Source organism: Vigna unguiculata, chromosome 10 (assembly GCF_004118075.2).
Source record: "Vigna unguiculata cultivar IT97K-499-35 chromosome 10, ASM411807v1, whole genome shotgun sequence".
Taxonomy (NCBI): domain Eukaryota; kingdom Viridiplantae; phylum Streptophyta; class Magnoliopsida; order Fabales; family Fabaceae; genus Vigna; species Vigna unguiculata.
In genome coordinates, this window is record NC_040288.1 from 6,800,133 (window position 1) to 6,813,895 (window position 13,763).

Sequence of the window (13,763 nt, forward strand, 5' to 3'; positions counted from 1 at the left end):
TTATTTCAAAAATTTTGATCAATTTAATTTTTCATCTTTTGAAATACGTGGATTTAATCCTTTTAATCAAATTTTATTAAGTTTATTTGACATTTCAAGTGCGTTTCATAATAATATTTGAATTAACATTAAAACAAAAAACAAAAATGTATCAAACAGTATAAATAATTCAAATATAATTCTGAAATGCGTATGAAACATCAAATAAACTTAACAAAATTTAATTAAAATAACTAAATTTACATATTATGAAAGATGAAAGACTAGATTGATCTAAAATTTCAAAATAAACTAATTTCATAATTCACTGGATCAAAAACATATTTAAGTTCTTTTAAAATGTACAATTTAAAAGTTTTCGGTCAACAAAATCCATAACATAAAAGGTCAATTTTAACCTTTTGGAAGCCAATTTTGACTTTCAAAATACACAATTCACAAGGCAAAATTAACTTCTGGCTTTTTAAATTACACGATCTAAAACATAATTTATGAAGTCAGTTCTAGATTAATAATTTAGAAATCATTTATGGATTGTATAATTTAAAAGTCAAACTTTCCAGAGAAAAAAAATACTTCAAAATATACAATCATTCTCAGATTATACAATAAATTCTTAAGAAATTCGAAGTATTGCCCAACCTAGAAAAATGAATGTTGTTATTATGTAAACAAACGAAAGCACACACATTTGGACCTTTTAAAAATTTTAAAAAATATTAATGAGTTATTAATAAAAATTATAATTCAAAGAAAAAATAAAGCATGTTTTATTTTATTTTTTTATGTTTGTTCCGTGTAAGAAATATTGAAAAAATGAAAATTTAATAAAAGGGTACAAGAATTTTTTTGACTGTGTATGTTGTATATATCGAAGAAATAATTATACATAAAAGCAATTTTGAAAAAAAAATACACAAACCAAATTTATTATATATTGTTAAAGATGAATGAATTTCCTCAAAAAAATATAAAGGAACCACATTATTAGAAAGAAAGAAAAAACTTTTAAGGAAGAACATGGCCTAGCAATCAAAGGGGGACCATTATGTTGAACAAGTGAAACATCCAAATAGAATATGAACTTAATAACATTAAAGGTATGTTTATATACTATTTTTTAAGAGCACTTTTAAGAGAGACAAATAAAAAATAAAATAAAATAATTTTTCTAGAAATTAAAGTTAATTTCTGACTTTCCCAGTAGGAAATTTTCATTTCGGAGTGGATTGGATTCATGAAATTATGAGATTGATCTGAATTCGTGATAATTCCAAACATATACACAATAGAACTCAAATCACAACCAATCAATTCAATGGAAAAGAATTATATAACCAATCTCCTTCTATATCTCAGGTACATACAGTTAATTTGAATTGTAAAGCATAACAGTGTCACAACAGAAGGCTCAAAAAGAGCAAAAAAGACAGAAAAATCACAATCTTGCATGCAGAGAGTTGCAGAAGAGTAACACAATGTTGTTGAATATTAGAAAGAAACAAAAGTGAAAAGAAATGGCACAAAGTAGCTGCAATAAATTTACTTCATTGATGTCTTCTTCCGGAGATAGAGCCTTGGATATGTACAAGAACTACACACACCTCATGACCATTCACAACAGTATCTTCAACATCATTGCTGTTCACAATATCATTCACACCTCGAGTCCAAGAAATCATTTTTTGCCCCAGGCAAAACAGCAACACTGAACAACCAAGAAATGGCAAAAGATAATAAGCATTACTATGTGGAAACTCAAAGCTAACACATCTAAGGTTTGTTTGGAGTAAGTACTTATATAACAGAACAATAAGAACAAGAATTAAGATCAGCTTCACACATAAGTGAGCAACATTCTCTTACAAGAATTAAGATCAGCTTCACACATAAGTGAGCAACATTCTCTTACAAGTAGTTCTGATACCGCTCTTTCATCTACACCGTTCCTAACTGCTAATCAGGTAAGCTTCCGCTATTTGGGTATTGGGAACTGTTTTGGGATAATTTATTGTACGATAGATTATGATAGAATTCATAATCTATCAGTTTTAACATGTTCATAAACTAATTTTAACTGGTGAAAGAGATCATTTCATTTTTTCTTCTTACTTTTCTCAACTAGAAGTACTAATGGAGAAGCTCTTTCAAACAAATCTCTAATATCTCATTGTAAGAAGGTATAGCAGGCATACCTGGACTTTGTCATCAGAGAATTGACCCTTGTTATGTTGTGGTCTATCGTTAGGCGTGCCCGGAACTTGCGCCGGCCCTCCCTGTCTCTCCTCCCTCACTTTGTTGAAAATGTGAGTAAAGCCATCTGCTGATGCTGGGTTGTTCACATCCCAGTCACCAAACTTTGGCACAGCTGCACCTTTATCTGGCTGCATTGTCACAATGTCAAAATCATAAAGATGGTGTTTCACCAAAAGAAAGTCTCACCAACAAGGCCAAATCTTTGGTACTATAAAAGCAACAACAACAAAGGCCTTATCCAACTAGGTCAATTTGTGGAAAACAGATTCTCTGCAGACACAACAAATACAGAAAGGAAAAGTAACTGAAAAATTTGGACCCTCAGACATTGAGCTGCCTTTTAACTAATCATAAATCTTAAACCCTAAAACCTAAACCGTAAACCCTACATTGATACATTGATCACACGGTATCGTTAGACTTGATTAAGACCAAATTTTCATAAATACTATTGCCATGAGATACTTTTTAGCCTACTAACTACACATACAAAATTTCTATTTCTTTTTTTCAAGCCAAGAATGGTAAAACAAAGGAAGCAGAAAAGAAAACTAACTGTTTCATCTCCCCGGTTAGCCTGTCTTAACCGAGATCTTCCCGGTGTTCCCTGGAGGTTGTCATATGAATTCTTTGGTTCCCATTGGGGGCTGTCTCTGCCTGGGGGTCTGGCCTGGCGATGAAGTGGAGAACGTTCGATGCTGTGCTCAGACCCAACACTTTGTGTAGAATGTCTTCTACGGTTTTCAGCAGAACTTACTCCGTGGCTTCTGCTGCTAGTCCTATTGCTTACATTGTCATGACGCGCCGGAGAGTCGATGAAATGCTTAGGATCATCTTCCAAAGGTAGAGATCCCTTTCCAGATGGATCCTCTGAACTAACTCTGGGTTTGGATGGAGGTAGTTGCTCAGATGATGGATTGTCAAGACCTAAATCAGAATTTTCTTCAGGGTCATTTGGATTTATTATTCTTGCACCAGTTCGGCCTTTTCGGGCCTTGTCAAAATATGCTGTGTAAGGAACATTCTCTCCGCTATCCCAATTGCCAAATTTTGGTACATGAGAACGTTGCTGCAAAAGTGTCACATTCAGAAGAGCTTGTCAAGCAAAGTTTGAATAAACAAACACAAGAGAATATCGTATCCCTACTCATCATCAAGAACCAGAATCATTAGCAAAGCAAAAAACAACCAAAAAAAAAAAAAGTAGTAATGCTCCTTTTGTTTCAATGCTAAAGGGGATACACTTTGTTACTTTCAGGTAAGGGCACAGCCTTTTCAGATAACTGCTACCCTTTTAGCAAGTTGGTATAGATCACACCAAATCTTCCGGTATCATGGAATAAAGGGATAAAATCTCAAAGAAAACTCAATCCCAAAACTAAAAGGATAACACTCCAAAATATGCTATCTCCACTATAATATAAAGCACAAACTAGAATCTTCAATCTCAGACACTAGCTTCCTGCTGGGTACGAGAGTAACAGCACAAGTACTCACAACTAAAATAAAAGGATCAGTCTAATTGAGTTTAGAAGACCCTCTAGAAATACTTCCTATGGTCAAGCATTCCCCTATACCAGATTCTAGGACAGAGTAATGTATCTAATTGAGAAAACACTAAAATATTCAACATAATACAAGATCAGTTCCAAAAAGATATGGCTGAGAATCTTACTATCAGAAGAATTTACACAAGAATCTTTCAAATAAGACCAAGCTATGGCATTCATATAATTTTATTTAATACAATGCATTAGTGCATGAATACACTAAAGCTTGATTTGGATCTTGAGAAATTAGCAGGAAAGAAACAGCCAAGAGAGAAATATCGAAGTAGTGTTTTTCACTGGTTTGGTTAGTATGGAAAATAGCAAACAAGAAATAAACACTCGGTTTTGTGCATAATTTTCTCATCACATGCCCAAGAAAAGGAAGAATGTCAGAAAGATAACTTTTAGAAAGTGGATTTTAACCCTACCTTAAATCTCACAAAATTGGCTTATAAGGTAAGGTTCACACTTACTTATGTACTATAATTTTGTTATATCTCTAACTGATGTGAGATCTTTAACAATAACAATCTACGGTTCCCAATTAAATGAAATGAAATGACAATTTTGTATAACATCTTATATATCATTCTACAAATATGAAAAAGAAAGGGTATAAATGTCATCATATGTAAAGAAACTTCTTATTCACTTTTCCATCCAACCAAACAAGCAAAGGAAGAACTCAATTTTCTTTTTTTATCTTTTTTTCTTAATCCATACAACTTAAAAGTCTACTTTTTTTCTCATGATTTATCTTTTCTTCTATTTTTTTTTTCAAATTATTTCTTTCTTTCCTTGTCCAAACAGAGTGTAAATTAGTGTAGCACTCTAGATAAACAAATGCTAAGGCCAAAAGTTGTTCCTCTGCCCATGAAAGAATGTTTATGTAATTATCGATTTCATGTATGGCCATTTTGGCTCAAACATGATTTCAGATGTCCATTTAATGAAAAAAATACAGAGGCAATCGGAATATTTTGATCTTTGTAAGTTAGTAATCTAATCTAGTCATGGAACATCTACATACTTATCTGAATAAGTAACAGTACACTGTACACAAAATAAGTGATTGTTGACTGCAAATTACAATACATGATTATCACAATCTTCCAATTTTTTACTTTTTAATACAAAATGTTCGGAAAAATCTTGATCTGATTGAGACATTAAAAGTAACTCCAAACCTAAATACTTTGTGATGAGAAACATATTGTGAAAAACAATGAGATAATAAATAAAGTAAACTCCCTTGCGCAAATAAGTGCTCAATTTGCTTTATTCCTAATAAATCATCAAAACCTTGTCACTGTAATCACTTATCTGTTTATGGACTCACAAGCTATACAAACATGTATTATGGCTTGTCATATAAAAGTATGTACAAGGTGAATGCCCTTCTGTCTATTGTCGAAGACAAGTTCCTACTTCTCAAGAAAAATCATCATATATCAAAAGACAACTTACTCACAGACATCCTTGTTACCAGAATGCTTTCTAATAATTCTCTTGATAACTTCCTAAGGCATATGCTACATAGGGCTTCGGAACATGAAAATGATAGAACAGCTGAAAGTGGAAATTTAGCATTCATAAATGTCAATCCATATCTGAAATTCATTTCTCTCTTTCCAAATAAATCTTAAAATAATGTTTTGTACTCTTTTTCCTAAACTCTAGCAGGGAAGTTATGGTATTCCACCATAAAAATCACAACTAATGATATTTTAATACCCATGAAAAGTCATATAATCAGTATTTGCCCCCCCTTAACATACCACACTAGAATGAAGATTGTTCAGATATATTTTAGTAAGATAAGAGCTATAAAATTATCCTATTTCTGTGCACCATTTAACTATCAAGAAAAAATATTGGACACAAGATGTTGTGTATCTTGTCCCTGGTTTTTAACACCTGAAATGTATAAAATTACAAATATCAATTGTTAAACATAACATGTAGACCAACACCACATTGAGTTCATGTTCATCTATACTCATCCTTTTTTTTTAATAAAATGCATGAAGATAGCATCACTATAAGGGAATGACATCCAACTAGGTTTGCACCTCATCCCTCAACAATCATATGCTTCTGAAGGATAGGTATAAAGAAACAAAAAGAGAATACAAACTAGCATGGGAGAACCAAACCAAAACCCATGGAATCAGAAAAATCTATACACAAGTAATCCAAATTTGTTCCTAAAAAAGTCATGACTAATACAATCAGGTATATTTTCATACCAAGAGAAATCTTGCTTCAAATCCACACCCATGCTAGCAAGACTATGAACACATTTATTCCCTTCTCTAACAATATGCGAAACTTTAAAAGTTAAGCATTTACTCATAGCTATGCAGTGCTTCCATCTACTTCTATAACACCAAGGAACAATGTTAGGACTAGTGAAGGAAGTAACCACTATTATAGAATCACTTTCTAGCCATAAATAAGAGCAGCCTTTTAACCAAGCATAGCACCATAGTTATCCTTTTTGCAATCATCGTTTTAACTCTTGTTTGCACTTAACAGCTCAACATACAATACCATTTAACATTGCAGGTCTTATCTCCAGAAAAAATATGCATCTCGCATGTAACAGTTACTGATGTAAACATTTAGATACCAAAACCCAGGTGCATATTCCCTTGTAAGTCAGAAAAACAAAGATTACAAATCCAACGCAACAAATTCCAAAGTGAACACTGCAATTCGTACGCTTTATTTCTATTAAACGTGGAATCATGGCAAAAGCACCTCAATTTGTCATATTTTGATTCAACCAAAACAATACTAACAAGTCTCAAACACATGAAACAGCAAATTTCACTGCATACATGATCCACGCCGTACAAAGAATAAGTCAGAACTGAAACAAGCCTCCATTCAGTAATCACAACGCTGTGTCAAAATTGTTAACGAAACATGATTTATGAAACTACCGGCCTAAACAAAACAAAAAAAAAACTCCACACAATAAGATCCTGACTGAATTACTTCATATGCTTCCAAGAAGCAGAAAGATGAAGCTGCTAATGGCTGATTCGTACGTGGAGAGACAAAGAGTTGACCAAAAAAAGTAAGCCCCTAAGTTTGGTCAACCATATCAAAGCTTGAGAAGATGAACAAAAGAGATAAACAGTGAAGAAGAAAAACTTCACCAAACACAGGATGATACACACCATAATATTGTAAGAAATTGAAACCAAGCTGAGATTCCCTTACCCTTCTCCACAATTTTCACAGCAATCACACACACATGAAACACAACCAAACCATACCAAAAAACAAAAAATTAAAACTTACTGCCATTTCCTTCTAAACCAAGCTTGGAAACCCAGAAATTAAAAAGCAGAAATTTTTCCCTGAAAACAAAAAAAAATTCAGCCTTTTCGGTCAGACCCAGATGAGGTAAAAATTGAGAGAACCCAAGAAGCTCCTCCACAGAATTCAAAGACCCAGCAAGAGAGAGAAGGAGAGAGCTTTAGAGAGAGAGGTTTATCAACCGTTGACCGGCGCCACCGGTAATGTTTGACTATTATTTTCCTGTCTGTAATTTCAATGTTTTTCTTCTCTGTTTCAAATCTCTTACACCTTGCAAAGTCGTACACAGCTTTAAGATTTTTTCAAAGTAAAATATGCAATTACTCTGGCTATGTTCCTGTTTCTACTACTTCCAAATTCATGCTTAATAGATTAATACACAATATGACATATTGCTTTAAAATATAAAGTGAATAGTGCAAAACCTCTTCTCACAAATCATTTTATAATAAACCACCAAGCACATGTGTATGAATTGGCCCAAGATTAACCTTAATTAGCAATTTTAATATGTGTATAAATTCTATGTTCAACAAACTTATCTAGAAGCATTCTCTTTACCATACAACTTAAATTAGTTTATACACAACTTAAAATAAAAAAAAATTGAAAAATTATGAGAAAAGTTTTATGAATTAGTAACTATTATGAAAAATTATTATTAGTTTATATTATGAAAAATATCTTTTATTGTATTCTTCTCTCTCTTTTTTCTATTGAAATCTTTAGGTGTAAAAGCTCAAATATGTGATAAGTTTTGCAATTGTAAGAAATATTTGAAAAATTTACTATAAAACACATAATCATAAGAAAAATCTAATGAAGAGGGAGAGAGGAAAAAAGAGAAAAAGCATAAGATAAAATTAATATAATAAAAATTAAATTGCATAAAAAGGTTTTACAAAAGTAAGTTGTAAGAATTATTCTTATAAAGATTCAAATATTAAATATGAATATATGAGCTATTAGAAGAAGGCTCTAACATAACTTTATAAGGGTTAAATATGTTTTTGGTCCCTCAAGTTTGAGCGAAATTTGGGTTTAGTCCCTCATCAAAACTTTTGACCAATTTAGTCCTTCATCTTCCAAAATGCGTGAATTTAGTCCTTTTAACCAAATTTTGTTAAGTTTATCTGACATTTCAAGCGCATTTCATGATAGTATTTAAATTATTTATACTGTTTGACACATTTTTGCTTCAATATTAACTTAAATACTATCATGAAATGCGCTTGAAACGTCAGATAAACTTAACAAAATTTGGTTAAAAGGACTAAATTCACGCATTTTGAAAGATGAAGGACTAAATTGGTCAAAAGTTTTGATGAGGGACTAATTCCAAATTTCGCTGAAATTTGAGGGACCAAAAACATATTTAACCTACTTTATAATGTCTAGGGTTTAGGATATACAAGTTTTTTTTTTAAGTACAATACTATTTTTTTATGTGTAGTTGAATTTATCATGGAGTTATTTAGTTAATATTGGGTGAATTAAAGTAAGAAAATTTATGTATAACTTGAATGAGAGTATAAATTAAAAAATAAAAGAAAATAGAAAAACCAAGTAAGATAAGAAATTAAAAAATTGAAGAACAAAATTCAAGTGTAGAGAATTGAAAATAAAAAAGGAAAAAGTGAAAGAGAAAAAGACTATTTGGTTGTCTAAACAACGTGAAGAAAAATATTATTTTAATATAAAACGTTTATGCCTTGATAAAGAAATACATTGTTTTTTCTTTTTATTGGTATATCATGCTATGATATATTTGACTTGATCATGATATAGTATAAATTTAATTAGTATGATATATTTCTCTATCTTTTCGTCTCCTTACAAATGATTTACGATCCTAATAAACACTTAGACGGCAAAGATAAATCACCAAGATTTTTTAAAATAATTTAAAAAAAATAAAGAAAAATTATTTTTTAGTCTCACTTTTCTTTCTTTGTTTTATCTACCTTCTAGTTAATTTCTTTTTTTTCCTATCTTAACATTTTTGTAAATACGAAAAGAGAAATTACTTAAACTTTTAATCAAATAAGCAAGACACAAATAAGTAATATGAGTAATAGTGATTTTTTTTACTATGAATGGCACTGGGCGAGCGTCAGTCCCCATACATGGTCTTACGACTTTGCGGAGATCTATGTTTTTGGTAAACAGTCGTTCGGGTCTGGTCACTGCGACCTCCTTTGTGAGGAAGCACCCATTCTCCTAAAGTTACGGGATTATTTTGTTGAATTTTTTAGAAAAAGTTGTCTCATGCCCCTAAGTATTATCTACTTATCCACCTGTGTTGGTTTCAGATCCGGGTATCGAATCTTGCAAATAAATAACATGTAATGTAGCATTCGGAGGACTATTAGCTAGTGTATATCATTTTACAAAAATAGAATATGGTATAAATCAACCCGAAAAGGTATGCATAAAGATATTTGTATCAAGAAAAAATTTTAAAATTCCTTCAATTTTTTGGGTTTGAAAAAGTGCGAATTTTCAAGAAAAGGAATTTTATGATATATTGGGAATCTCTTATTATAATCATCGGCGTCTAAGACATATTTTAATGCTCGAAAATTGGATAAAATGATCTTTGGTAAAAAAACCTAATAAATTAGGAAAAAATATCTAATAAACTTTATGGTTATTATTGAAGTAATTTATATTAAATTGAAGCACAAAGTTGTTCGGGTGTGATGAGTGTATGAGCTGTGTATGGCTTGGATTATGCAAGGTTGAGTGTGACTGTTTTTTTTGGTGGTTGAGCATTCATGGCAAGTAGGTGAATTAACGTCATCCAAAGGATGTCATAATTTTAAAATAATTAACAATCAATTATAATAATATATCTTCTGTCCTTTCCTATGGAAACTTGCACTTTTAAAATATCATATTTTTCTACTATACCTTTTCTTTTCTTTTCTTGTGGTCAATTTTATCGTGAAACGAATTTACAAAATTTATTACGTGGTGAATGTTGATTTTGATGAGTGGAAATGCATGACATGCAAAGGATATGTGGGTTGCGTCACTTTTTTTTTTTATTTCAAAAATGTTTCTTTGATTAAATAATAATTGCTTAGGATAAAGTGTGTTTTTATCTGTATTATTCGTCAGTTCAATTAGAATATTGATGGGTCAGTTTAAACTGTAAAATTGATTTTAAATTGGATACAAGTTAAATTCTTGTGGCATGTCATTTCCGTATAAGGGATAGTACCGTATCCGTCTAAAGTACAAGTCATTTTACGATAGAAACATTTTAATAATTTGATCTATATTTTGGTTGAAATGCGTTAAATTTAATTATAATATTTTATTTTTATTTAATTTAGTTTCAATTTTTATTAATTTTGTTTAATTTAAATTTTTTTATTAATATCATTTAAATTATTTTGGATAGTGAATTGTATATATTACATGTTGGTTCGTGATTTTTTTTTAATTTTAAAAAAATGTCCGCATACCATAATAATGTCACGTATCATTGTTTTATATTTAATTTGGTTCTTATATTTATTTTTTGTTCAATTAAGTTTCAATTTTTTTAAAAATAGAACAATTTTATCTCGTCCAAATTAAGACAAAATTTTATTTTTATATAAATGTCATACTGGTATTTTTTTTATTAAAATTCATATTTTTATTAAATATTTCTAATTTAGGGTTATAGTTAGTTTAAAATTAGAATGAAAATTTTAAAAGTATGAACTAACACTATTGATTTAAATTTAAGAGGTTAAAAATCACATAAAGTAAATCAAGATGTTATTCTTGACTATATTATTAAAAATCACATATTATTAAAATTAAAATATTTATCGATACTATAAGAAATTTGTTATTCTTTTTTTAGGTTTAAATACTAATTTGATTTTTATTTTTGTTGAAATTATTCAATTCGGTCATAATATTTTATTTTTGTTTAATTTAGTTCTAATTTTTGTTAATTTTTTTCAATTTAGTCATTTTTGTTGAAGCCATTTAAATAATTTTATATCACATGTCAATTTGTGATTTTTTTTATTTCTTTTTTAAGTTTTTTTATTAATTTTTTATTTTTTAAAAAATGTCTACGTGCTAAGCAAGCATCCTATCACATGATAGTAATAGTGTCACGTGTCAGTGTTTTATATTCAATTTGGTCCCTATATTTATTATTTTTGTTCAATTCAGTCCCATTTTTTTAAATGAAACAATTTTGCCCTTTTCAAATTAAGACCAAATTTAATTTTTAAATAAATCTTATATTGATATTTTTTATTAAAATTCAAATTTTTATTGAATATTTCTAATTTAGAGTTAGAGTTAGTTTAAAATTAGAATAAAATTTTTTAAAAGTAGGAAGTAACACCCTTGGTTTAAATTTTAAGAGATTAAAAATCACATTAAGTATTAAAAGTCACATAAACTATTACATAAAATTGTCATACGCCATTATATTAATAGATTATAAAATTAAATTGTCAAATTTAAATATTTTTTTTATTTTGTAAAACCAAATGTTTCTAGATTTTTCACGTAGCATACATTTTTCATTATAGGTTAATTATTTAAATGACATTAACAAAAATGACTAAATTGACGAAAATTGGATCCATATTGAATAAAAAAAATTTAGGACTAAATTGAACAAACTCGATGAAAATAGGGACCAAATTAGTATATACATACGCCTTTATTTTTAAAGATAATAACTTCTTTAACCAAATTAGCCAGGAAATAATACCCATTCGTTTGGAGAGAGCAGCATGAAAAGAGCTTTAAATATTTAAAATAGATTAATCGTTAAAATAGATTAATCGGTATCTCTTTGCTAATTATCTTTAATTTCAGACAATTTTTTTAACAAAATTCGTGATGCTTTCCATCAAGTATTAAGGTGTGTTTTGATATAAAATGAGATAGTTGTTGTCTATGTATTGTGGTATTTGAAAGTGTACGAGAGAGATTATTTAACTTATTCATTAGTGGTCAGTAGCAATTATGATATTCTTAAAGATTTAAAGGCAATATCTATATAAAATTCCTTTTGATGTATTTAATGATCTTAAGAACCTGAAATACATAATAGAACTTCTAAGACTATGATTTTTAGTACATGTATCAGCTTAGGAAAACAAATGTGGTTGTAGCTGTATACAATAGAAAAAAAAAAAAACTCATATGACAACACTTATGACTAAGGAACTGAGCTTGAATGAAGATTTCATAAATTTGAACTTGCTAGATATTTATCAATGGGTATGGAAGGCATAAAATTTTGGGAAATAATAATTGTACTCGAGGATGAAAATTTGAAGCAAATAGTGTAATTAAAAGATCATAAGAATATGTTTAGTTTACATTCAAGTATGCACGAGGCAAAATAATATACCCAAATTAAGTGTAATTTTAATTTGTAAGCTTCATACAACACCACTAGAGTTCATTATCCACACATTACAGCGTGGGTGAGATTCCATTCCTCTCATATGCGTACTACACCTCCCTCACCTTACACGCAAACAAAGGATACAAAGTAATTGCACCCTCTTTAATCATTAATAACACTAGCTCATGTCTTTGCTCTCAAAGGAAGAAACATTGGAAGAGGTGGATATGATGGTGTTAAGGGTTGAGGCTCACCCTACCATCACCCCTATTAAGGTTTTCCACTGAGGTATGACCAAAATGTATAAAAAATAAATAACTTAAGAAGTCCTAGCAGTGGCCTGGTATGAACAAGGATGTAGCCAAGTATGTGGTTGCATGCTTGACTTGTCAGAAATTCAAGGTAGAGTTAGAGACTAGGGGGTATGCTAACTATGGTGAACATACCAATATTGAAATGGGATGGCATATCATGGATTTTCTTACTCAATTACCACAAATAGTGAGGAAGCCTAATTTGGTTCGGGTAATAGTTGACAAATTCAAAAACACTGCACATTTTCTACCAATGAATCTGAGGATGTCTATGCAGAAGCCAACTCAAACCAACATTAATGAAATACTTATATTGGATGGTGTACGTTCTAGCATAGTGTTAGATCGTGGTGCTTATTTTACCTCTAGGTTTTGCCATACATTCCAAGATGCCTCAGGAAAACCTTACGACTTAGCTCAATATATCATCCATAGACAGATGGTCAATAAAAAAGGATCATCCAACCTTTAGAATACTTATTAAGAGCTTGTGTAATGGACCATTGGGTAGTTAGGATGAAATTCTATCCTTAGTAGAATTAACCTATAGTAACAATTACCAAGCTACTATATGTATGGCTCCATATGAGGCATTACATGTGAAAAATAGGTCTAGTTGCTTATAAGTTTTCTTTACAACTTCCTTTGACCAACATTCATAACATTTTCCATAAGTCACAGTTGAAGAAGTACATACTAAAGCTTAATCATGTTCTAGAGTCTGATTTAGTGCAATTAAAAAAAATCTCTTTCAAAATGAAGCATATTAAGATTTTAGACACTTAACTAAAGCAACTTCATGGAAGGAGCATCAACGTGGTCAAGGTTTTATGGTACCTTAAGTTAGCAGAATCCATTTGGGGGATTAAAGAAACTATTCGAGGATTATACCCTAGCCCTTTTCATGATTAAAATTTTTTTAGCAAAAGTTGT

General features: G+C 30.1%; 1 protein-coding gene across 2 annotated transcripts; it reads right to left on the minus strand.

Annotated features, from left to right (window-relative positions):
• Positions 1–1,314: 1,314 nt before the first annotated feature.
• On the minus strand, positions 1,315–7,464 carry LOC114166733 (RPM1-interacting protein 4-like). Of its 2 annotated transcripts, XM_028051519.1 has the most exons (5): positions 7,319–7,464; positions 7,119–7,177; positions 2,813–3,325; positions 2,196–2,384; positions 1,315–1,708 (listed from the first exon to the last, which is right to left on the minus strand). In XM_028051519.1, the coding sequence occupies exons 2-5, from the start codon at positions 7,122–7,124 to the stop codon at positions 1,679–1,681; spliced, it is 738 nt and encodes a 245-aa protein (XP_027907320.1). In that variant the 5' UTR covers positions 7,125–7,177; positions 7,319–7,464; the 3' UTR covers positions 1,315–1,678. The 2 variants fall into 2 exon arrangements, with proteins under 2 accessions (XP_027907320.1, XP_027907318.1); XM_028051517.1 differs by having other exon boundaries at positions 7,119–7,410.
• Between the last annotated feature and the right edge of the window lie 6,299 nt (positions 7,465–13,763).